At 40.0% G+C, this 25,665-nt stretch overlaps 1 protein-coding gene and 1 long non-coding RNA gene across 3 annotated transcripts in view; both read left to right on the top strand.

The window, feature by feature from the left end:
- Positions 1-25,665, top strand: part of LOC130923510 (uncharacterized) — a 226,808-nt gene that overhangs the window by 23,375 nt on the left and 177,768 nt on the right. The window lies entirely within an intron of this gene.
- The window catches only part of zcchc24 (zinc finger, CCHC domain containing 24), a 149,361-nt gene continuing 141,545 nt past the window's right edge, over positions 17,850-25,665 (top strand). The window contains exon 1 of the mRNA XM_057849285.1: positions 17,850-18,320. Coding sequence (XP_057705268.1) covers positions 18,078-18,320 — 243 coding nt within the window. The 5' untranslated portion in view covers positions 17,850-18,077. The remainder of the gene's footprint in view (positions 18,321-25,665) is intronic.

The following is a 25,665-nucleotide window of genomic DNA, read 5'->3' as shown; positions in this document are numbered from 1 at the left end:
TATGACTTTTCGTTCACCCTTACAGGGCACTCATTGAACTTATGTGTTGACATTGACTGCACTAGACGCCCAATCGATTTTGCCTGGGAGGGGTAAATGATTCAATTGATCAGTCAATGGCACCGAAAGATAATTCAATTCAATTCAATTTTATTTGTATAGCCGTGGATCACAACAACGTTGTCTCAAAGGGCTTTGCAAAGGCAATATGATACACAATCAGAAACAGCAAATGAAGCAACAAAGATGAATAAATAAATTCAAGTCCTGGGTATCCCCAGAGGCGTAGCAAGGGTCCCCAGGCAACAAGCAACATGGGGCCCTTCGAGCATGTGCAAGTAAGGGGGACAGTTGGACTTGGAGCAATAGAAGAAAGAGTAGCAACACAAATTACCACCATCGGATGCGGAGGTATATACCTTTGTGTGAAATCAGTTGTCAGATTGGCCCTACAACCCACCAAATTCAAATTATTCCGTGAAAACCACCGATTGGTGGACTACCGACAGAAATGAGTATTAAATTAGCCAATAAAATTGTTTAGGATTATTTTAGCTGCATAGATGTTATATTTTTCTTATAGAGTATTCGACGAGGAATACGATAGACCCATTAATAGACTTTTTGGGAAAAAATAACCATTTCTTTAAGTAGTCACATGAATAATGAGGTGGCCTGTGAAAATCAACATTAAAAAAACCTGGCAACTGTTGGGTCTAAAACTTGTACTTTAACTTAGTTAGTTACCCAAGGCAAGCTGACAAAAGGCAGGGCTTAAAGTGAGACAGAGTTAGAGAGTTGACGTTTTTCAACCTGCAGGTTGGGAGAGCCAGGAGACATGTTCCGCGACCAATGTCTCATCGAAGTCTTTCTCCGAACTCCCCTGCGCTGCTAACCTTTATTTAGGGCTTGTTGATGGGCGGAATACAGTTACATCACTGTTGTCCAACGTGGCAGTATTCTAGTCACTGATTGAACAGTCACACTTCTTGATTGAATTAAAAGTCATACTCCTGATTGAATTAACAGTCACACTTTTGAGCAGGCAAGATTTCTTTGTTATGAACACACATTTGCACTTAAAGTACTGTAGCTTGGTGGAAAAGTACTGAGACGTGTGATGAATCAACATATGTGTGTATCTACTTATCAGCAGAATGTGAGCAATCACCGGTAAGCACATGATTATGGGCTAAAACTGTATTCCTCATAATAGCTTGGGAGTGCGCGTATAAAAGCTGTGGGAGAGCAAACTGGCATAATATATTTGGCATATAAAAACAAGCATAATCTACGATACATGGTTAGTGCGGATTGGGATTGATAGCAGAATCGTTAGATAATCTGCCAAATGATTCCATGGTATTGAAACACTCCCTACACTTGTTGCTGCGACAGTGCAGTAAAGCTACATGTGCTAAATCTCTTGGCCCTCTGGGGGCCCCTGCTGGCTGGGGGCCCTAGGCATTTGCCTGGTTTGCCTAATGGGACCCGACGCCTCTGGGTATCCCCCATCCTTTGACCCTCCATGTCGGCTAAGAAAAACTCCAAAAACTCCAGAGTATTTTTGAGAAAATGAGAAACCATGGGGAGTAACACAGTCAGGAGAGATCCACTCCCAGGACGGATAGACAGGAAGCCCCAGGACTGCTAATGGGAATTAGCAGGCGAAGTTACAGTTTGTAAAGATGCAATAGAGTAAAGGAACAAGAAGAGGTCCATCTAGCCAGATGAAACGGGGGTAGTAACGAGGACGTCCATCCAGCCAGGGGTCCGGACAGTCAGGAGGCTGCAGCTGAAAAATAGCCCCTCCCCTAAAGGGGACGCCGGGTGACTAGTGATGAAGAGACTAGACAACTATATATTAACATTGGAAAATAGAAATAAAGTAAGATAAGTGGTAGGTAGAGTGAGAAAAAGGAGGTAGAACTCAGTGGCTGTACTTCCCCCAGCTTTACAGTGTATAGCTTCTAGTGCAGCTTAGACTAAACTTTTGAGTCTACTCCGACTTAAATTAGCCTGACCATAAGCTTTGTTGAATAGGAACGTTTTAAATCTAATCTGAAATGTGCAGACTGCCTCAGCTTCTTTAATGCAGATAAACATTTAAGGCCAGTGCACCCAGTTTAAATGAATTGGACGTCTATCACTGTCAATGGCATACACTGAGTTAACACTATGAAAGAACTCTACTTTAGAGTATGTTTGTTTTGACTCAGTTTAATTTCATTTACATAGCTTATATGAGCATTATATTGCTTTGCTTTATATATAATTCCCTTTTTAATGACCAAAAGATGTCATTTGCTTTATTAAGGGTTCAAGTCTCCCCTTTGGGGTTAACATGGTTTATGTACACCGCCCTCCCCACTGTCTCACTGCCAGCACCAGAAGTTAGTTTCGGTTTCATAAATGCTGACCTCTGTGCGCCTGATTAAAATTGAGTTTATAAAGTGTACCAAAGACCATTTGTGCGTGATAAAGTAACGCTCAAACAACGCATTTTCTCCTTTTTTTTTTTTTTTTTTTTTTTTACTTTTGTTCATCGTTCAACCGCATTTATGGAGACGATCAAAGTCCCATTGGAATTCAAGACTGATATTTTTCGTCAGGCATCAACGTAGACAACTGATCCAAAGGGCGTATTCCGAGTTGCTACCACGAATCGGCGTGTTGCGTCGTTTTTGTCTGTTTCTCATACATGAGCCGACATATTCTGGAGTGAGTGAGACTTAAAATTGAGTTGCTTAAAATCCACTCGGTGAGCGAATATGAAGCGGGAGGGTTTTTTTTCTCTAATTTTGTCGTCGTTCCTGCTTTCCGCCGTCGGGAGGGACGTTCCCGTCCCATTTAACGAGGGCAAGGCATTGAAACTCGAACCCCAAACTCAAGGTCCTATCACTAGCCTGGAGTGGAAGCGGAACGGCGCTCTTTTGGCCGAGTGGGTCGACAGGAGTGGCGTCAAAGTCGACTACTACGGCAAAGACTTCAAAAACCGAACGATCCTAGACGTGACAACCGGTGTGCTAATTATTAAGGATCCAGTCGCAACGGATGCGGGCAGGTTCACGCTGTCGCTCAACAATGTGGAGATGGACGACGTCTTCGTTGCCACCTTCATCAAACCCCTGGACAAACCGAAAGTGCACTTGAGCCCGGTGAAGTGCTCGGCCTCTTCCGAGAAGTGCACGTTACACTGCGACGGATCCACAGACGGGGGAGCCGTCGAGTATTTTTGGAAACTGCAACCCGGAAATCAAATGAAGGCAAGAGAAAGTCACAAACACATCGACCAGAATACCAGCGGGGTGGAAAGCTTCGTGTGCGTCGTCAGGAACGCGTTGGAGGAGAAGGAAAGCGACCCTATCAGCAACCCCTTCTACCAGGACACTTCGAACACTGGCACAATTGTGGCGGTGGTGGTGGTCTTGTTGTTGTTGGTCATTTTAGCGCTTTTAATTTGGTACTTCTGCTTCCGAGGCAAGAGTGGCAAGGACAGACGCCAAAACCTTATCCGTTTTTTGTCCGGCCGCGGCTCGGAGACCAAATCGGAATCGGAAGGCGAAGCGATGAACCGCAACGCGGATGTCGCAGGGTCTTGAACGCAGCTTCCGATTCACGTTACAGTTGACTGATTAGCTTTAGCGAAACAAAATCGCAAAGTATTGTAAACATGCTTTTCCAGCACAGTGCTAATCTCATAATCCAGTTTTTGTGCATTTTGTTACACTGCAATTGTCTAGAGTTTCTAAGAAATGAAAGCAAAACACCTTTTGTTTGTAATTAATTGGCTGCCATGTCCAACGGCTTTTTAGTGACAAGCAAATTTTAATTTGCTGTACATTTACCGTTCGTCATTAATGAAAACTTTAAAATATCTTTATTGTCCAAAAGTTGTTCTTTTAGATGTTGATATGAGACAAATGAAGGCGCGCATATCAGTGTTTTGTTCATTAAGTTGTTAAATTTTTGCTTAAAAATAAAAGTTGGGTGTTTGGAAATATTTTGTGTTGAAGCTAGGGCTGAATGATATTGGGGCGGGGGCTATGGATGCTGCTATTTAAAAGTAAAATACTTTGGTTTAGCCTCAAACGGTATAAAAAATAAATGATCTAAGACAGGGGTGTCCATTTGTTGTCCAGTTGTATCAAATGTGATACATTTGGCAATAAAGGGTTAAAGTGCTGCTCCCTTTTAGTGGGTAAATGAAGGGCAGCATTTTGTGTGTACGCTACTTCATATGCTGGTTGCAGTACTGCTGACCAATTCATTAAGGTGGCCCCCGGGCCGGACTTTGAACATGTCTGATCTAAGAGAACAATTGGCTAACTTGCATAGCAAAGGTCCACTAGCTTAAATGCTATGAAATGCTTTTTTTTTTTTTTTTTTTTTTTTTTTTTAAACAACGCTCTTAACAAATCGTTCAAACACATGTCTTTATTGTCCAAAAGTTGTTCTTTTAGATGTTGATACCAGATAAATGAAGGAGCGCATATGAGTGTTCTGTTAGTAATTTAAGTTGTTCAATTTTTGCTTAAAAATAAAAGTTGGGTGTTTGTAAATATATTGTGTTGAAGCTATTGGCTGAATGATATTGGGGGGAAAAAACTATGGCTGCTGCTATTTAAAAGTAAAATACTTAGGTTTGCCTCAAACGGTATAAAAAAATAAATGATCTAAGACTGGGGTGTCCAAACTTTTTGCAAAGGGGGTCAGATTTGGTGTGGAAAAATGTGGGGGGCTGACGTCCTTAACGTAGAACAATATAGTTAAGCAAATTTTAGCAAACCATTCAGTGTGTCACGTTAGCTTAATTATTTTTTTCTCTTTCGACTCTCGGGCTCTTGCGAAATGCTGCTGTGACATTACACTCGCTTCAAGTTGCTTCAATTTCTCGCTGCGTATCTTCCCTGTAATCTTATCGTACATGTCAGCGTGTCTTGTTTAGTAATATTGCCTCACATTGAAATGTTTAAAAACAGCGACGTCTCTTTGCAAATGAGGCAGACACAGTTTTTGCGTATTTTAGTGAAGAATTAGTCTATTTCCACCTATCCTTGAAGCGTCGGCCGTCACAGTCAACTTTCTTTTTTTTGTTGTTGATTGTCACCATTGTAGAAAATGGAAGTAATGGGTCACACGGAGTAATGTTGCTTACACCATTTTAGAAAATGGAAGTAATGGGTCACACGGAGAAATGTTGCTTAGCCCTTAAATACCTCCAACATGAAGCAATTATCAGAGAATCCCTAAATTTGAAAAATAAGGTCCTAATGAAACCTTTTTTTCAAATATGTATAAAGAAAAGTCCAAATGAATATGTGTAATAAGCGCTCCATATAACCCATGCTCAATGATGTGTTTTTTTTCCTCATGGAACCTATAGATGCATGTGTTTGACTTGCATCCATCACTTTTTTTTTTTTTTCAAAAAGAAATGTCATAATTCTAAATTAGTCTCAAAATCATGAAATTTTAATTGTATTAAATGTGATACATTTGGCAATAAAGGGTTAAAGTGCTGCTGCCTTTTAGTGGGTAAATGGGCAGCATTATGTGGGTAAGCTACTTCATATGCTGGTTGCTGTACTGCTGACCAATTTATTAAGTCTGTATTCGGGCCAGACGTTATTGATTTTATGACAGAGGCTGGGGGCCGGATGAAATTTGACCACGGGCTGCATTTGGCCCACGGACCGGACTTTGGACATGATGATCTAAGAGAACAATTGGCTAACTTGCATAGCAAAGGTCCGCGAGCTTTAATGCCATGAAATGCTTTTTTATATTTTTTAAACAACGCTCTTAACAAATCGTTCAAACACATATTCCCACAAAAAAATATAAATATACCTATAAACTAAATTACTAATTCATACTAAACATTAGCACAAACAAAAAACTACCTTATGTTGGCTTAGCACCTTTTGTTTGTAACTAATTGGCTGACATTTCTGTCTTTTTAGTGACAAATTAAATCTGCTGCACATCTACCATTTGGCTTCAATGAAAAACTTAAAATATCTTTATTGTCCAAAAGTCTTTCTTTTATGTTTGTGTGAGACAAATGAAGGAGCGCATATGAGTGTTTTAATAATTTAAGTAGTTAATTTTTGCTTAAAAATAAAAGTCGGGTGTTTGTAAATATATTGTGTTGAAGCTAGGGCTGAATGATATTGGGGGGAAAAAAACTATGGCTGCTGCTATTTAAAAGTAAAATACTTAGGTCTAGCCTCAAACGGTATAAAAAATAAATGATCTAAGACAGGGGTGTCCAAACTTTTTGCAAAGGGGGTCAGATTTGGTGTGGTAAAAATGTGGGGGGCCGACTTTGGCTGACGTTCTTAACGTAGAACAATATATTTAAGCAGATTTTAGCAAGCCATTCAGTGTGTCACATTTGCTTAATTATTTTTTTCTCTTTCGACTCGAGCTCTTGCGAAATACTGCTGCTATGACATTAAACTAGCTTCAAGTTGCTTCAACTTCTCGCTGCCTATCGTTCCTGTAATCTTATCGTACATGTCAGCGTGTCTTGTTTGGTAATATTGCCTCACAATGAAATCTTTAAAAACAGCGACGTCTCTTTGCAAATGAGGCAGACACAGTTTTTGCGTATTTTAGTGAAGAATAGTCTAATTTCCACCTATCCTTGAAGCGTCGGCCGTCACAGTCAACTTTCTTTTTTGTTGTTGATTGTCACCATTTTAGAAAATGGAAATGATGGGTCACACGGAGTAATGTTGCTTAGCCCTTATTAAATACCAACATGAAGCAATTGTCAGAGAATCCCTAAATTTGAAAAACAAGGTCCTAATGAAACCTTTTTTTCAAATTTGTAAAAAGAAAAGTCAAAATGAATATGTGTAATAAGTCGGGGTGCACGATATCCATTTTTTGAAACCGATATCGATAACTTCCTGCTCCTCAAGGCCGATACCGATATACAGTGGGGAGAACAAGTATTTGATTTGTATCAAATACTTGTTCTCCCCACTGTAATAACCGGTAATATATATGATTTTTTAATGTATATCAATCGGTCAATATTGTTGACGATGTGTTCCCCTGAACAATGAGCACTGATCTAAAACAAACATAAACCCTACAGGTATTGTGCTTTGTCAGCAGATAAAACATTTGGTGCAACAGGAGAAGAGACTATTGTGGTCTCGGTCCATGAAACAACTTTCTTAACCTGGCAATTATAGAACAGCAAGCCTATCAATAACCAAAAGGCCTCTCAATAACTTGTAAACATAACACTGTAAAATGCAAACATTTGCTAATTGCCATAGTAAACTTTATACCTTTGTGAAGGAAAACTACGGCCTCTAGAATAGTAACAAAACTTTGCATACTGGCAAAACAGGAGTGGAAACAAACGCACACATCCCAATCCGACACCAAAAATATTATTAAAAGGACCGATAACATACAGTTGTGGTCAAAAGTTTACATACACTTGTGAAGAACATAATGTCATGGCTCTCTTGAGTTTCCAGTTATTTCTACAACTCTGATTTTTCTCTGATAGAGTGATTGGAACAGATACTTCTTTGTCACAAAAAACATTCATGAAGTTTGGTTCTTTTATGACTTTATTATGGGTGAACAGAAAAAAGTGATCAAATCTGCTGGGTCAAAAATATACATACAGCAGCGCTAATATTTGGTAACCTGTCCCTTGGCCATTTTCATTTCAATTAGGCGCTTTTGGTAGCCGTCCACAAGCTTCTGGCAAGCTTCTGGTTGAATCTTTGACCACTCCTCTTGACAGAATTGGTGCAGTTCATTTAAATTTGATGGCTTTCTGACATGGACTTGTTTCTTCAGCATTGTCCACAAGTTCTCAATGGGGTTTAAGTCAGGACTTTGGGAAGGCCATTGGAAAACCTTAATTCTAGCCTGATTTAGCCATTCTATTACCACTTTTGATGTGTGTTTGGGGTCATTGTCCTGTTGGAACACCCAACTGCGCCCAAGACCCAATCTTCGGGCTGATGACGTTAGGTTATCTTGAAGAATTTGAAGGTAATCTTCCTTCTTCATTATCCCATTTACTCTCTGTAAAGCACCAGTTCCATTGGCAGCAAAACAGCCCCACAGCATAATACTACCACCACCGTGCTTGACGGTAGGCATGGTGTACTTGGGGTTAAAGGCCTCACCTTTTCTCCTCCAAACATATTGCTGGGCATTGTGGCCAAACAGCTCGATTTTTGTTTCGTCTGACCACAGAACTTTCCTCCAGAAGGTCTTATCTTTGTCCATGGGATCAGCAGCAAACTTCAGTCGAGCCTTAAGGTGCCGCTTTTGGAGCAAGGGCTTCCTTCTTGCACGGCAGCCTCTCAGTCCAAGGAGATGCAAAACATGCTTGACTGTGGACACTGACACCTGTGTTCCAGCAGCTTCTAATTCTTGGCCGATCTGCTTTTTGGTGATTCTCGGTTGAATCTTCACCCTCCTGACCAATTTTCTCTCAGCAGCAGGTGATAGCTTGCGTTTTCTTCCTGATCGTGGCAGTGACAAAACAGTGCCATGCACTTTATACTTACAAACAATTGTTTGCACTGTTGCTCTTGGGACCTGCAGGTGCTTTGAAATGGCCCCAAGTGACTTTACTGACTTGTTCAAGTCAATGATTGTTCAAGTCAATAATCACTCACAAGAAATTGCTAATTCGTGTTGCTGTTTGTATATTTTTGACCCAGCAGATTTGATCACTTTTTCTGTTAACCCATAATAAAGTCATAAAAGAACCAAACTTCATGAATGTTTTTGTGACAAAGAAGTATCTGTTCCAATCACTCTATCGGAGAAAAATCAGAGTTGTAGAAATAGCTGGAAACTCAAAAGAGCCATGACATTATGTTCATCACAAGTGTATGTAAACTTTTGACCACAACTGTAAGTGGCGTAATATTCACAATTTTTTTGCGTGAAACTGATTGGAAAATACATCCTCAAGAGATGCTCAATATTATCTTTTTTAACAGAGGCGGTTCAGTGCTACGTAAAGTACATAGCAGCTAAATTACTGCACAGCATTTATACATATTACGTAATGTAACATATACTAGAAAATATAAAATATGAAGAAATGCATTTTGATAAACATTTTAATTTCAAACTTATGTAATGTAAGAGATTACCCCCGCCCCATTTGATATGACACATTTTTCAATAATACTGTATTCATCACTTTGTACGAATGTTCTAGAAAATGGCGTGAACTTGGAGTGCCGTGTTTCTTGTGCGTTTTGTACAAACTCCTTCAGATGTTGTGACACGTTGAAAGTTGTCAAAAGTGCTGTGGATTTCATAACCCGACACAACCCCTATCGAAATTTGAGTTCTTGTGTTGGAATGTAAATAGAAAAGGACGCAAAAATGTTTGTTGTCATTGTACTTAGTCGTTGCTAAGGGAATACTGTTAGCATTAGTGTTGCACCGATATGACACTAAAATGAAATCAACGGTATTCAGGAGTACCAAGAAATATCATATAGTTTTATATAGTTTCTAACCACATGTCGTGTCGCCCTACCTAAAATGGCTGCTAGCTACGCACAAACCAGGAAAAAATGGAGCACTTCTGTGAATTTCAATAAGTTAATCACAAGTTGACGTCCAATGAAGTGGGAGGGTAACAGCGAATGAACGTTCATTCGCATGTGTACTTGCGTGTTGTTGTACTACAAGCGCGTGTACTTGTACTACAAGTACATGTACTTGCGTGTACATGTACTACAAGGTACATGTACTACAAGTAGGGCACTTATACTACACGTGCATGTACCTGTACTACACGTGCATGGACTTGCCTGTACTTGTACTACACGTGCATGTACTTGTTTCCACGTGCATGTACTTGCCTGTACTTGTACTACACGTGCATGTACTTGTACTACACATGCATGTACTTGTACTACACATGCATGTACTTGCCTTTACTTGTACTACACGTGCATATACTTGCCTGTACTTGTACTACACGTGCATGTACTTGCCTGTACTTGTACTACACGTAGATGTACTTGCCTGTACTTGTACTACACTTGCATATACTTGCCTGTACTTGTAGTACACGTGCATGTACTTGCCTTTACTTGTACTACACGTGCATGTACTTACCTATACTTGTACTACACGTAGATGTACTTGCCTGTATTTGTACTATACGTACATGTACTTGCGTGTATTTGTACCTGAAGCGTGTCTACTGTACTTGTACTACCTGCGCGTGTACTTGTACTATGAGTATTTGTCCTCCAAGCACGTGTACTTGTACTACAACCATGTGTACTTGTACCAAAAGTGCATGTACTTAGGGGTATTTGTACTAAAAGTGCGTGTACGTGTACTACAAGCATGTGTACTTGTACCAAAAATGCATGTACTTAGGTGTATTTGTACTACAAGTACGTGTACTTGTATTACAAGCGTGTATACTTGCGTGTACATGTATTACAAGCGTGTGCACTTGCGTGTATTTGTACTACAAGCATATGTGCTTGTTGTCCAAGTGCATGTACTTAGGTGTATTTGTACTACAAATGTGTGTACTTGTACTCCCCACGCGTGTACTTGTACTACAAGCACGTGTACTTGAACTTACAAGTGAATGTACTTAGGTGTATTTGTACTACAAGTGCGTGTACCTGCGTGTATTTGTACTACCTGCACGTGTACTTGTACTAACTGTGCGTGTACTTGTACTACGAGTATGTGTACTTACTTGTACTTGCACTAAGTTGTATTTGCACTACAAGCAAGGCCGGCTCAGCCTATACGCAGACTATGCAGCTGCTTTGGGCCACCACTAGGGGGCCCCCAATCTGGCAACCTCATTTTATACGTTGTTAATAGAGCATCATGAATAATGTGGATCGCATTGCCGTTTACCTATGCAAACATCCATTATCTTGTCATTACAATCTGGCAACCTGGGGAGTGAGGTTGAACTTGCTTTGCCATGATTGGTGCTCAAACTTGTTTGGAAAATAGATGCAAGAATATGTCGAAGACAATTTATCCTTCTTGAGCTGAGAAACGAAAGAAGAAGAAAATTGGAGAAGAAAAGAAATCAAGGTAATAATACAATTACTTTGGAAGGTTCAAAGGAGCTATTGAGAAGCATCTTGGAATTGGAGGTGGAGTGCCGTCCTCTTCGCAAGATGATGACTTCCCCAAATGTACAATTCAAGGTAATGCTTGGCAATGTCGTGTACATAGTTATGAGATCAAGAATCAAGAAAGATGCACATAAAGTTACAATTTTAATACATTTTTTCAAAAATATTGGCCCCTTGGCATTATTTTGCTTAGGGCCCCCAAATGGCCTGGGCGGGCCCTGACTACAAGCATGTTTACTTGAACTACAAGTGCATGTACTTAGGTGTATTTGTACTACAAGTGTGTGTACTTGCACTACCCACGCGTGTACTTGTACTACAAGTACATATACTTGCGTGAATTTGTACTACAAGTGTGTGTACTTACGTGAATTTGTACTACAAGTGCGTGTACTTGTACGACAAGAATACTGACCAGCACAGCAAAAGCTCCACACACAATTTCTCGAGAAATTTCATTTTCAGTTTCTGACTGAAAGGCAATGTTGGTATGATAATGTAGCTTGATTCTCTATTGCGCAGCACTTATCTGGCAGCCCAAAAGGCTGTTGTGCCCTTCAGTATTTTGATCCAGGTTGCAGTATCATTTTTGGCCACCAATCTTACATATTGCTCCTTTAAGTAGTGTCTGACCAAGCCACGGTGGCAATTACTTTACCAAAAAATGATCTTTTTTCACAAAACGCAGTATCGGTTCAATATTGGCATTGGCGGATACTAGACAGAATCCGTATCGGGAGCCAAAATATGCCATCGGCGCAACACTCGTTAGCATCTTTATTTTTTTACTCATAAAAGAATATATCTTGAAATGTAGCACAATATATTTAAAATGTGGATGGAACCGACGTGACACTTTTCATCCCATGTCAAAGCCACGCAAATGGAAAATAAAAAAGTCAAGTCGACTCACTGCTTTTGTACCTTTACTTTTCTTAATATGCCAAACTTGCTGGGAGACATTCAGTTAGTCATTCTTCTCAATTGAAAACATCAACTCATTGGTTGGCTTTGATGGCCATTGACGTTCAATCTTGCTTTCGCAGTCAGAATAGTTTGGATGTCTGTGGCCGTCAACAGAGCACTGAAACGCTTATTCTCTTACAGTCCATTTCAGACAAGTTTATAGTTATAGGAGGAGAAAAATAGCAGTAGGCCTAATTTTTTCTGCCAAATACCAGTGTGTAAAAATGAATTTGAAGGAGAGCTTTCAACATTTCTACTGTAGTAGTCGCTCTCATTTCCATAGGTAGGAGGTCATATAGTCCTTGACAAAAGTATGGTCGCTAATCCATTTTGTAGAAACAATTGCTAATAACCTGACTTTTAATTATTCAATTGGTTTCAGAAATGGCTCATATGAAAGTTAAGACCCTCCCAAATGTTGAATGAACAAAAATATATTTGTTTCACTGAAAAAAGATTGATCATTTAATGAAGACATAAAGGTCAAATTTTGGCAAGACAAAAGTTTTGTCGCCTACCGAAAGTAGTGTGAAAATTGAACAAAAAATCTACTTCAAATACAAAAATATGTTACATAACATAAGCGAAATAAGCGAATTAAGTAGTGGTGCTGTGAGATCCAAATTGAATATTTTGTCTGACTTCCATGGGCTTCGGCAAGGATTCATACAATTTATTGATGATGTCATCAGGAACATCAAAGAAAGCAGTCTTGCATGCCTCCAAGAGTTCATCAATATTCTTGGGTTTCGTCTTCCATGCTTCCTCTTTCATCCTGTTCATGTCTGGTGACTGGGCTGGCCAGTCCTGGAGGATCTTGATCTTCTTTGCCTTGAGGAACTTTGAGGTACAGATTGAAATATGGACAGTCAGGAGGCTTCAACTATCCTGACCATAAGCTTTGTTGAATAGGGACGTTTTTAATCTAATCTTAAATGTGCACACTGTCTTGGCTTCTTTAATGCAGATAAGCATTTAAGGCCAGTGCACCCAGTTTAAATGAATTGGGACGTCTATCACTGTCAATGGCATACAATGAGTTAAACACTATGAAAGAACTGTACTTTAGAGTGTGTTTGTTTTGACTCAGTTTAATTTCATTAACATAGTTTTTATCAGCATTATATTGCTTTGCTTTACAATTAATTCCCTTTTTAATGACCAAAAGACGTCATTTGCTTTATTAAGGGTTCAAGTCTCCCCTTTGGAGTTATCATGGTTTATGTACACCGCCCTCCCCATTGTCTCACTGCCAGCACCAGAAGTTAGTTTCGGTTTCAAAAATGCTGACCTCTGTGCGCCTGATTAAAATTGAGTTTATAAAGTGTACCAAAGACCATTTGTGCGTGATAAAGTAACGCTCAAATAACGCATTTTCTCCTTTTTTACTTTTGTTCATCGTTCAACCGCATTTACGGAGACGATCAAAGTCCCATTGGACTTCAAGACTGATATTTTTCGTCAGGCATCAACGTAGACAACTGATCAAAGGGCGTAGTCCGAGTTGCTACTGCGAATCGGCGCGCCAACTCGGCGCGTTGTGTTTTTTCTGTTTGTCGAACATGAGCCTACATATTCTGGAGTGAGTGAGACTTCATTTTGAGTTTTTTAAAATCCACTCGGTGACCGATTATGAAGCGGGAGTTGCTTTTTTCTCTAATGTTGTCCTCGCTCCTGCTCTCCGCCGTCGGGCGGGACGTTACCGTCCCATTTACCGAGGGCAGTGCATTGAAACTCGACCCCAAAATTCAAGGTCCTATCAATATCCTGGAGTGGAAGCGGAACGACGATCTTTTGGCCGATTGGATCGACAGGAGTGGCGTCAAAGTCGACTACTACGGCAAAGACTTCAAAAACCGAACGATCCTGGACGTGACAACCGGTGTGCTAATGATTAAGAATGCAGTCGCAACGGATGCGGGCAGGTTCACGCTGTCGCTCAACTATGTGGAGATGGACGACGTCTTCGTTGCCACCATCGTCAAACCCCTGGACAAACCGAAAGTGCACTTGAGCCCGGTGACGTGCTCGGCCTTTTCCGAGAAGTGCACGTTACACTGCAACGGATCCACCGACGGAGGAGCCGTCGAGTATTTTTGGAAACTGCAACCCGGAAATCAAATGGAGGCAGGAGAAAGTCACAAACACATCGACCAGAATACCAACGGGGTGGAAAGCTTCGTGTGCGCCGTCAGGAACGCGTTGGAGGAGAAGGATAGCGACCCTATCAGCAACCCCTTCTACCAGGACACTTAGAACACTGGCACAATTGTCGCATGGTCTTGAACGCAGCTTCCGACTCACGTTACAGTTGACTGATTAGCTTTAGCAAAACAAAATCGCAATGTATTGTAAACATGCTTTTCCAGCACAGTGCTAATCTCATAATCCAGCGTTTGTGCATTTTGTTACACTGCAATTGTCTAGAGTTGCTATGAAATAAAAGCAAAGCACCTTTTGTTTGTAATTAATTGGCTGCCATGTCCAACGGCTTTTTAGTGACAATCGAATTTAAATTTGCTGTACATTTACCCTTCGTCATTAATGAAAAAGTTAAAATATCTTTATTGTCCAAAAGTTGTTCTTTTAGATGTTGATATGAGACAAATGAAGGCGCGCATATGAGTGTTTTGTTCATTAAGTTGTTAAATTTTTGCTCAAAAATAAAAGTTGGTTGTTTGGAAATATTTTGTGTTGAAGCTAGGGCTGAATGATATGGGGGGGGGGGGGGGGGGACTGGCTGCTGCAATTTAAAAGTAAAATACTTAGTTTTAGCCTCAAACGGTATCAAAAATAAATGATCTAAGGCGGGTGTCCATTTTTTGTCCAGTTGTATCAAATGTGATACATTTGGCAATAAAGGGTTAAAGTGCTGCTCCCTTTTAGTGGGTAAATGAGGGGCAGCATTTTGTGTGTAAGCTACTAAGTCTGTGTTCGGGCCAGACGTTATTGATTTTATGACAGAGGCTGGGGGCCGGATGAAATTTGACCACGGGCCGCATTTGGCCCCAGGGCCGGACTTTGGACATGTCTGGTCTAATGAGACGAAGATTAATTTGTTTGGTTCCGATGGTCTCAAGCATGTGTTGCAGCGACCAGGTGAGGAGTAAAAGTGTGTCATGCCCAGTGTTGTTAATCTTACTGAAAAAAAGTAATTAATTATAGTTACAAATTACTTCTCCCAAAAAGTAATTGCGTTAGTAACTCAATTACCTGAATGTAAGAGTAATTAGTTACTTGGCAAAGTAATTGGTGATAATTACTTTTTTTTTTTTTCCCTCAAAAAAAAAAAAAAAAACATTGGCCACACTATGTGAAGTTTTTTGTGAAGGTTTTTGGTACAATTGGCCCGAGCCCAATTCTTTACCCTAATTTACCCTTTACCCTGAATCAACTGTTAAAAGTTGTTAAAATTGCTCCCATTATTGCATTAGTTCTCTCTACTTTCGACATATGAAAGTTTTAAAACTGTTTCATCATTTAAAGATAGATTCAAGTCAAGTTTTTGCCGGTTTAGAAGTATTTTCGATAAAAAGTTACTTAGGTTCGCTAGGAAGGTTCTCTACAACAGAGCCGTCCGAAAAAGTCTACTGCTTTAAGATGGCGGCTGTCTACTAACTCATTTAGTGCCATGTCTGTCATTTTGCATCTAGTTATATCTATATACAGTACATGTAATATCTACCATGTCTACCATATCTACCATAACATGCGGGCATAGTTTGTAGGCTATCGGCTACAACATGTTTTATTGGAGCTACCTAGCATCGCGTTTGCTCGGCGTCAAAACTTTCTTGCCTCCTCCGCACTCCTGCTCTGCTCTGTCGTCTCGGTGAGTCCGTCTCCCTCAGACTTTTCGACCAATATAGTAACGCATGCCTTTCCGTCCTCAGTAACGGTAACGGCGTTGCCAAGATGAGAAAAGTAATTAATTAGATTACCCACTACTGAAAAAAAATAACGCCGTTATATTGTAACGCCGTTATTAACAACACTGGTCATGCCTACAGTCAAGCATGGTGGTGGGAATGACCCCTCCACCTCTTCAATCTCTGCAGCAATGCTGACAGCACTCCTGTAACGGGTCACATGACATTTTGGAGGGAAAATGACAAGCAGTACTTAATTTGGACATTTATGGATGTACGTAGTTCCCATGCGGTGTACTCACTTTTGTTGCCGGGGTTTAGAAATTAGTGGCTATATTTTGAGGGGAAAATAAATGAACTCTATTATATAAGCTGCACACAAACTACTTTTCATTGTATCAAAGTGTCATTTTGTTAGTGTTGTCCCATGAAAAGATAAATATCTGCTGAAATGCGAGGGGTGTACTCACTTTTGTGATACACTGTATATCAAACTCCCATGTATTCTCCATGTCTAAGCAGTTGAACATGGCAGGTTAGAAGTAAAATACAAAAAAATAAAACGATGCAGACAGGGCCGAGCCCATTAGGGGGCCCTAAGCAAAATAATGCCAAGGGGCCCGTATTTTTGCCACACCATTTCATCACAGTGTACTGTGAAACCCATACATGCAATCCAACCCATACGTCAATATTTTGTATATTAATCATTTTTGTTGCACTGCATACTTCAAACTTCTCACCCCAAATGATTGTCAGGACTTACAGTAGATAGCGCCAAACCTTTTTCTAAAAGAGGGGGAAAAAAGAAGTTAAGGAAGAACTTTTATTTTTCCAAGCTTGAAATTAAGTATCAAAACTCACAAAAGTCAAATAAAGCAAACTGTGGTAAACAAAATAGAATATAAATTAAACAATTGCCAAATTGGGGGGGCCCTAGTGGTCAAAGGCCCTAAGCAGCTGCATAGTCTGCGTATAGGTTGGGCCGGCCCTGGCTAAAGGTACCAAACCCCACGAGTTTCACATGTGCATTCACCGAACCCTTTTTTTTACCCCCCCCCCCCCCCAATTCAAAACCGATATAGCTAAGCAAGCAAGCAAATTCTAAGTTGTAATTTCTTCAAATTTCAAATTAATACAAAAAATTTAGGGTTTTGCAGTTAATTTTCACATTGGAAAATTACATTTCATGTCTGCATCTGCATCCAATGGTGTGCCAAAAATATGGGCCCCTTGGCATTATTTTGCTTAGGGCCCCCAAATGGGCTGGGCCGGCCCTGCCTTTAGCAAAGTTAAGAACCACTGGGTCTCCGTTGTAATTTGATTTTGAAGCGCTGCAAAGAAAAAAAAATAAAATAAAATTATATTAGTTGATTGATATACATTTTCAAAATTTGCCACATGAGGGAGCCATTTTACAGGTTATCGCGTCTGGTGGTGCTGTCTTCCACCTGCAGGCTGTTTTTTTTTAGGTGCTATAATTTACACGTAAATTTATGAATTTTAAACGTAAAAAATACTGTCGTTATCATTTGTTTAGTCATCCATAAAAAAATAGGGACAGTATTTGAACGGAAAGATGGTAAAACCTCACCGAGAGCTCATTAAAGTCGTGAATTTCACACCGCCACGTATGAGTCGTCTTTACTAAGTAAGACAATAAATGTGGTCCAAAATCTGGCTAGCTATTGTGATAAATAATTTATGGAGGTGGTTGTGGAGTTCAGCGAAAACTTGGCCGAAACATTTGGCTCAAATCGTCCTTATGAATATTCATTAGCACCGAGCGCTGATTGGCCAGAGTCCTCGACGATTTAGGCCCGCCCTCATTTAATATTCAAAGCGGCTCTCTCAGCCCCGCTGCAATAAAGGCAGATAGTGGATCATGGGGAGCAGGGGGAAACTTTTAATACTACATACATGTTAGCGCTATGACTTTTGACTAAGACTTAACTGGGGCCAGGCTCCGGGCGTGAGGGGCTTTTTTGAAGGGGGGATCAAAAAGGAGAACTCGACTTTTCAGCCCGAGGAAAAAGTCACCAAGGAACGAGTTCCATTGAAAGTATCAGCGGTGGCAAGTCGAGTTCAGCCCTTTGGATTGAAGATGAGCTTATTGTCTGCCATAGACACGAGTGCCTCCGTGTACCAGCCTGCGCAACTCCTCAACTGGGTCTATCTCTCTTTACAAGACCCCCACCACCAGACCAGCGCCTTTGACGCCTTCAGACCCGAAGCCAACTCTTCCCACCCGGATCTCAACTTCAGCAAGAGTCCCGCCTCAGCCGACTTGAGCTCTTCCCTCAACTCTAACTATCTCAACAACTTCTTTCAGCTGCAACGCAATGAGGTGACATTTATGTGTAACAATCTCGTGTTTTAGTGTGTTTCAAGTAACCGAGCTGGATGCATGCCTGCACAAGGAATGTTAGTGCACAGACTATTCTAGCAGGATACACCAGGGGCGTCACTAGACCTAATACAATACTGGGGCACAGCGGGGCACTGGCGAGCGAGCAAAATAAATAAATAAATAAATATATGGCGGAAAACACTTAAGGTGCCTGTGACACGAAAAAGCATGTTTATTTCATAATACACGTGGTATTTTATGCCTCTGAATGATATGGGCCGCTTGGATGTGTGTGGAAGCGATCGCTATTTTTATTTAGTTTTTTGAATCCCGCGCCAGGAAAATGAGTGACTTCCGGCTTCGGTCTTGCATTGAGGAGGAGGGCGCTGTGACGTGTACGGTAGAAGACGTCCTCTTCACGCTACAGTGTACTGTTGTGTATGAGGACGAAGGATTCAGCTGATTTTGCGGATTAATACGTTTATTTTTCGCATCACGCCAGCCAAACGGCTGCAGAAAAAATCATTCTGTATGAGGGAGAGGCGTATGCGCCTTTTTGGAGTTTCAAAAGGTTCCCATTCACCGTGGATATTTACTGTGGGACCATTGGATTTACGAGGAAGTGAGTAAACATCTTGTTTTGTATTATGTCAAATACAAATACAGCGATTACAAAGTAAACACTACAAACTTTCTTTAAATGAAGTACTACTTACGTTTGATCATTGATAGGCATGTAAAAAGCTCTCCTAATGCTCATTAGCAGCAGCACGTTAGCTGCACAAGAACTCCAGCCACCCTCCTCCGGGGAACGAACTGTAAATTGCTCTCCGCCGGTGTTGTGCGGGGCGGCTATTTTTCGGCACAACACCAGGTCGTCATGTCAAATAATCCAGGATAGTTATGTGTGATTTTCCGCTTCGAAGACTTTGAAACATCACTCGGTTCGGGTTAGCATGTCGGCTAGCTGTCACGCCTTCTGGTTTGTTTACATTCTCCGAAGCCGGGGAAGGGAAATGACATATGTCCGATTACGTGTCATAAAATATCGTTCGGGAGGTGCGACAGTAAAAGTGAAGTCGACAGTTTTGACCATTATGGAATTTTGCCATGTCGTCCTGAATAAATGCATTTTTATTATTTCATATTGCATTCAGCACAAGACTGTTATTTGTCATGACCATGCCATTTATTTAGCAATTGGGGAAAATACTTGGATAAAAAGAATATCCTGTAAAAATGTTGAAGTAAAGAGACAGAAACAATGACATTTTGCCGCTCTCTTCGTCTCGTTTTCCTCAATGTGAATAGTTCCCCCTCGACGGGCTGACTGGTCCATCTCAAGCCATTTATATAGCTATTGGGGAAAATACTTGGATAAAAACAATATCCTGTAAAAATATTGAAGTAAAGAGACAGAAACAATGACATTTTGCCGCTCTCTTCGTCGCGTTTTCCTCGTTCTGAATAATTCCCCCTCAATGGGCTGAGTAGTAAAACCGATGAGCCCAGTCTACCGCTGACGTCATCCACCTGTTGGGGACGCTAAAGCCCTATAATGGTAGGCGTGGCTAACCGGCAGATTAAAAGACTAATTTCTCGTCACCTGCGCTTTGCTAAATTGTTGTATATAGTCGAATCGTCTCAAAATATGATTCTAATTCACATAATAATGCCATTTAAGACTTTTTTTCTCGTGTCATATGCTGTTTAAGGTGGCACTTAAAGTTCCGCTCTTGGACCCCCAATTTGGCCAAACTCAAAATTGTCCAATATGCATGTGTGATACATCATTGGAAAGCTTAAAATCTCAATTTTCTGGGGGAAGAAAATTTTTGAACAGGAGGGCATTTAAAAAAATGATTTTTTTGAACAGCAAAACCCTATCGGGAGGTGAGAGCAGAATTACAGACGCCATGACTTTAACGAGATATTATCGCGTACTTCCCTTGTTTCCATCCAAAAACTCCATGTGGCATGTATCACTGAGTGTCAGGACACAGCTGTGAATGGCCACAGCTGGATTTTTTGGGGATTTTATGCGTGAAACATGGTAATACCACAAGGGTCGTGATGCAGAAATCGCAGACATCAAGGAGTGGTCGAGATTTTCTTTTTCATATACTTACCCTTTTAAATGTTTTTTTCGAATTTTTTTGTTTGGATCCATTATTTATCATCTAACATATAGGAGAAAATGCGACAGTAACAAAAAAAATACTATAAGCGATAGTTATGGGGTAGATATCCGTGACTTATTTACAGACGCCAAATTTTTCATTGTGACGTAATTTGTTTAAAAGTTTAAAATACACGAGTGAATAATTTTTTAAAGTTTTTTTTTTTTTTTTTTTTAATGAAATGTTGGACATTAATTAATGTTTCTAAGCTAAAAATGACATTTTAAATAATAAATATAATTACTTACCTATTTTTTATGGCTAGGTTTAGACAAAAACGGTTGTGTGACGTCTGTAAATGGGGGTTTCCAGGGTAAAACGGACAAATTAAAAATAGTTCGGGGACTTAATGCGCCATGAATCTGCTTTGGCAGCATATAGACATATTGTTCTATCAAACACAACAGTTCTTTTGGCTTAAAATACAGCAGTTTATTTTAAAGAGGGATGCAAGAGCAGAAACTGCTTTTTCAGCCTTGTCTGTGTTTTCCGCCATATGTATTTCTAATAACATATTTTAGTCACACAGAACAATTGTGGCTTATTCATACCTGTCAAGTTGTACGGTTTCGGCGTCATTTGTACAAGTGAGCACTGATTTTTAAATGTGTACGCCGTACGTTCAAAATCTGTATGTTTTTTGTGCATTTTTTTCCCCCTCCGTTCGGATTTTGTCACCGTTTCGGCAACGAGACAATGTGCGTTACGATGCGTTACTACGTTGGTTGAATGACGCGAGAAAAGTCAGAGACACTGAGAGAGAAGAGTGTTGTGACGCTATAGCAAACGCGATGCTAGGCTAGGTGGCTCCAATATTTCCTGACTGTAGCCGACAGCCTACAATCTACGCCTAGATATCAAATGCTTATAGAACTACATGCGAAATGACAGACGGCTACGTTAATAAACAGCCGCCATTTTGAAGCAGTAGACTTCTCAGAAAGGCTCTGTTGTAGTGAACCTTCCTTGCGAACTTAAGTAACTTTTTATCTAAAATTGGCAAAATCTTGACTTGAATCTATCTTTATCTATCTTTAAAACTTTAACATGTCGAAAGTAGACAGAAGGGAACTAAAGCAAAAATGGTAGCAATTTTAAGAACTTTAACAGTTGAGTCACAATATTAAACGATTTCCAAACATAGCAAAGGTTACTATTTTTTTTTTTCTTAAATGGAAAAAAAAAACATGAAAGGTAACACCAGTTACTTTGCCAAGTGACTAATTACTTTTACTTTCAGGTAACTGAGTTAGTAACTCAATTACTTTTTGGGAGAAGTCATTTGTAACTAATTAGTTACTTTTTAGGAGTAAGATTAACTACACTGCTCATAAAGATGAAGTCTGCGGAATGAAAAGTGGCGAAAGCGGAGATTTCATTCTGCCAATTTGTTGCCGAACACAATTTGCCCGCAACTATTGCTGATCACTTCTCAGAATTAGCAAAAGAAATGGTAAGTTAATTTTATCAATTGACCTATTTAATTTATATTGGACACACTAACGAGCTACCTTCAAGTCAAACTGAACTGCGAGCTGAAGTGCAGCCATCAAGACATGATAGAAATTGCCAAAAATGCTACATACAATTATAACAAAAGTCACTGTTAAATTTTATTAATCATTATGTAGCTGAAGATATTGATTGTTCTTTGATTGCACCAGGTTATATGTTACAATTAGAGATGTCCCGATCGATCAGGATGCCGATCGATCGGGTCCGATCACGTCATTTTCAAAGTAACGGAATCGGCAAAAAAATATCGGACATGCCTGTATACAGCATATTTTTTAATTAAATCGTTTTCTAATTGTTTTTAACGTTACAGACATAATATATTACACTCATCCAGAGTCTTTAGTTTAGGCGTAAGGTAGGGTTATCAAGTTTATCTCGATAACAGCGGTAATTGATTTTTTACAAAGTCACGTTAAAAAATTTAACGCAATTATTGCATGCGCTGCATGACTGACGCTGAATCTGTAATGGTGCCCTTTTACCTGCTGAATAACGAGAGCTAATCGGCAGCGTTTAATGAGCAGAGTGAATTTTGGCAGCCTTTGGAACCTTTTTTTAATTGGCTATAGCCTTGAAATCCCTCTCCCTACAATTAGAAATTTCGCGGGAAACACTGTAATAATTGATCTTTTTTTTAACACCCTATGTTATTTCCCACCGCAGAGAAGATATATGAATTGGTAGCACTACGCACAGTCATGGGTGCACTTCCCATCATGCATTTGGGCAGAAGTTAAATGCCTGAATTATCATTTACTGAAAGCTCATAAAAATCCACTAGATGGCAATATTTAGTCACAATATACAAAGTCACATCTGTCCTTTAAGAATTACTCTTTCTATCCGTGGATCCCTCTCACAGAAAGAATGTTAATAATGTAAATGCCATCTTGAGGATTTATTGTCATAATAAACAAATACAGTACTTATTTACTGTATGTTGAATGTATATATAGTTTTATTCATTTTTTTCTTAATGCATTGACAAAATGTATACGATCGGGAAAAATTATCGGGAATGATTGGAATTGAATCGGGAGCAAAAAAAAAAGCAATCGGATCGGGAAATATCGGGATCGGCAGATACTCAAACTAAAACGATCGGATCGGGAGCAAAAAAACATGATCAGAAAACAACCCTAGTTACAATATTACATATAAATTCATATTCATTTAAAAATTGAGTTTTATTTTTGTTTCATATTGCACGCTATATACAACGTTGTAAGATTAGTCACCAATTTGTAAGGGCATACGTCACTATTTGTAAGATTGCCAACGGCCTCGGGTTGACAGGTATGCTTATTAGAGCCTACAAGTCTTTAAGTCCGAGGTTCCCTTTAATTCAAGGCTGGGGAATCAAAAGAGCTCTACTCGCTTGATGAAAAAATATGACGCAACCATTGGATGCAAGTTGGTTAAACGTTCCTCGTATATTTAAATAGTGTGCGTAATTGTCTCATGGGCCATAAAGAGCCCGCGGAATGTAGGTTCCCCACCCATGTCTTAATTCATTTGAGCCAAGTCTCAAGCCCGTCCGAATTTCAAACAGGAAACATACCCCAATTAATTTGGTGTCATTATGTCTGTGACATGACTTGAAACATAGCCTTTCGCACAGATAACATTAGGCTAAATGAATTTGGACTAGTTTCAGACTTGGGCAGGCCGCGCTAGCCTTTTTCCGACCTCTTCAAATAGACTCGGTTGTGCAAACACAAAAATCAACTGGTGTTTGCATATTGTCTATTTTTGAAGCGCCGTGTAATTTTAGGGACAAACATGCCGACGATGTATGCGGGGCGCTAACCTGATACTACAAACTGTGCGCACTGCAAACACACCACTTCAGCTAAGGCACACTCAGAGTTGTAACACTCAAGTAGATGTGCTTGTGTTCTTTATTATGGTAATAGCTATATATGTCACTTAACATGAAACAGTCTTCTGAAGAATGGGTGTGCACACGATGCATTACACGCAATTGTGTAATGCAATTCAACCCACATGAGAATAGTGTGTTTCAAAGTGAGCGAGCGTACATACGGGCTGGAAACAGTTTAGCGGCACCAGGGATTTTGCAACTTTCTATGCTGACTGGGCCAAGCAAAATAAACCAACCGCGGAGATTTCATGATGAGATGAGTAATGCAGTTGTTTTCAAGACACGAAAGTGCAAAAGTCGGAACAAGTATTGTTGTGGTGTCTGCTGATAGTTTTACACCAATAGTTCCAAAAAGACATGTATATACAATAAACCGGTACACTCTTAATGTTTTTCTTTCCAGGGTACGCTAACCCTAACCTAGAGCAGTTTCCTTTTTAACTTCCTGCAGTTTTATGCTAACTCAGGTCACCCATTTAAAAAAACAACAAGATTGTGATTGCCCCCTGGTGTGACGAAACCACAATCCTTAACCTGGGAAAACAAATGCTTATGTCACTTGGTTACTAGCTTTTGTAAAGGCTGTTGGAACATATTCATCACCACAAACTCGATCCAAACGTGCACGATCCGCCACACATTCTCACTTAGTACTGATCAAAGGTGGGTAGAGTAGCCAAAAATTTTACTCAAGTAAGGGGCAGTTTACATGGCGACTTTGCGACATGAAGTCGCAATGACTGAGTAGCGGAATTGCCTCGCGTGCATATGGTGTCGGCGAAGACGAAAGGCAAAGACGAAAAATTCTGAATCCTGCCTCCCAAGTGGAAGAATTCGATTACGGGGGTCGCAGCGCATTCATATGCACGGAAACCGCCTTCGCTTCGATGACGTAAGGACTCGCGCACGTCACATGGGCGTGCGCAGCGGTGCTATTAAACATTAAAAAGAGCAAATGGCGGAACGTCGGCTTTAATTGACTGTTTTCATAATGTTTTTAACTTAAATATGTGGAATGTTTCCATTGTTGTGCCTTTTTGAACAAAAGAAAATGCCATTGCTTGGAGAGGGCGGGCATGTTGTCTTCCGGGCTGAGGAGGTCAAAGTGCATCATTCGCTGTCGCCTTGTAAATCTGCACTGCCGCCTAGGGCCTGGCATGAATACTACATCGTTTTCATGCGGAATTGCGATATTGTTTGAATGGAAATGGAACCATATAAATGCAAACATGAAATTTTTCGTCTTCTCGGAGAGTCGCCATGTAAACTGCCCCTAAGAGTACCGTTACTTCCAAATATTATTACTCAAATAAAAGTTGAAATAGTTGTCCAAAAATGTACTCAAGGACAAGCAAAGAAGTATTTGGTGAAAACATTTTGAGTAACTGCTTATATTTTTGTTGGATTTTTTTTTTTAAACAATGGTATTTTTTTATGAGCACAAAGTTATTTACAGTGGGGCAAATAAGTATTTAGTCAACCACAAATTGTGCAAGTTCTCCCACTTGCAAATATTAGAGAGGCCTGTAATTGTCAACACGGGTAAACCTCAACCATGAGAGACAGAATGTGGAAAAAAAAAAACAGAAAATCACATTGTTTGATTTTTAAATAATTTATTTGCAAATCATGGTGGAAAATAAGTATTTGGTCTATACCAAAAGTTCATCTCAATACTTTGTTATGTAGCCTTTGCTGGCAATAACGGAGGCCAAACGTTTTCTGTAACTCTTCACAAGCTTTTCACACACTGTTGCTG

Source organism: Corythoichthys intestinalis, chromosome 10, assembly GCF_030265065.1.
Source record: "Corythoichthys intestinalis isolate RoL2023-P3 chromosome 10, ASM3026506v1, whole genome shotgun sequence".
NCBI lineage: Eukaryota > Metazoa > Chordata > Actinopteri > Syngnathiformes > Syngnathidae > Corythoichthys > Corythoichthys intestinalis.
This window is presented reverse-complemented; position numbering and strand designations above follow the sequence as displayed.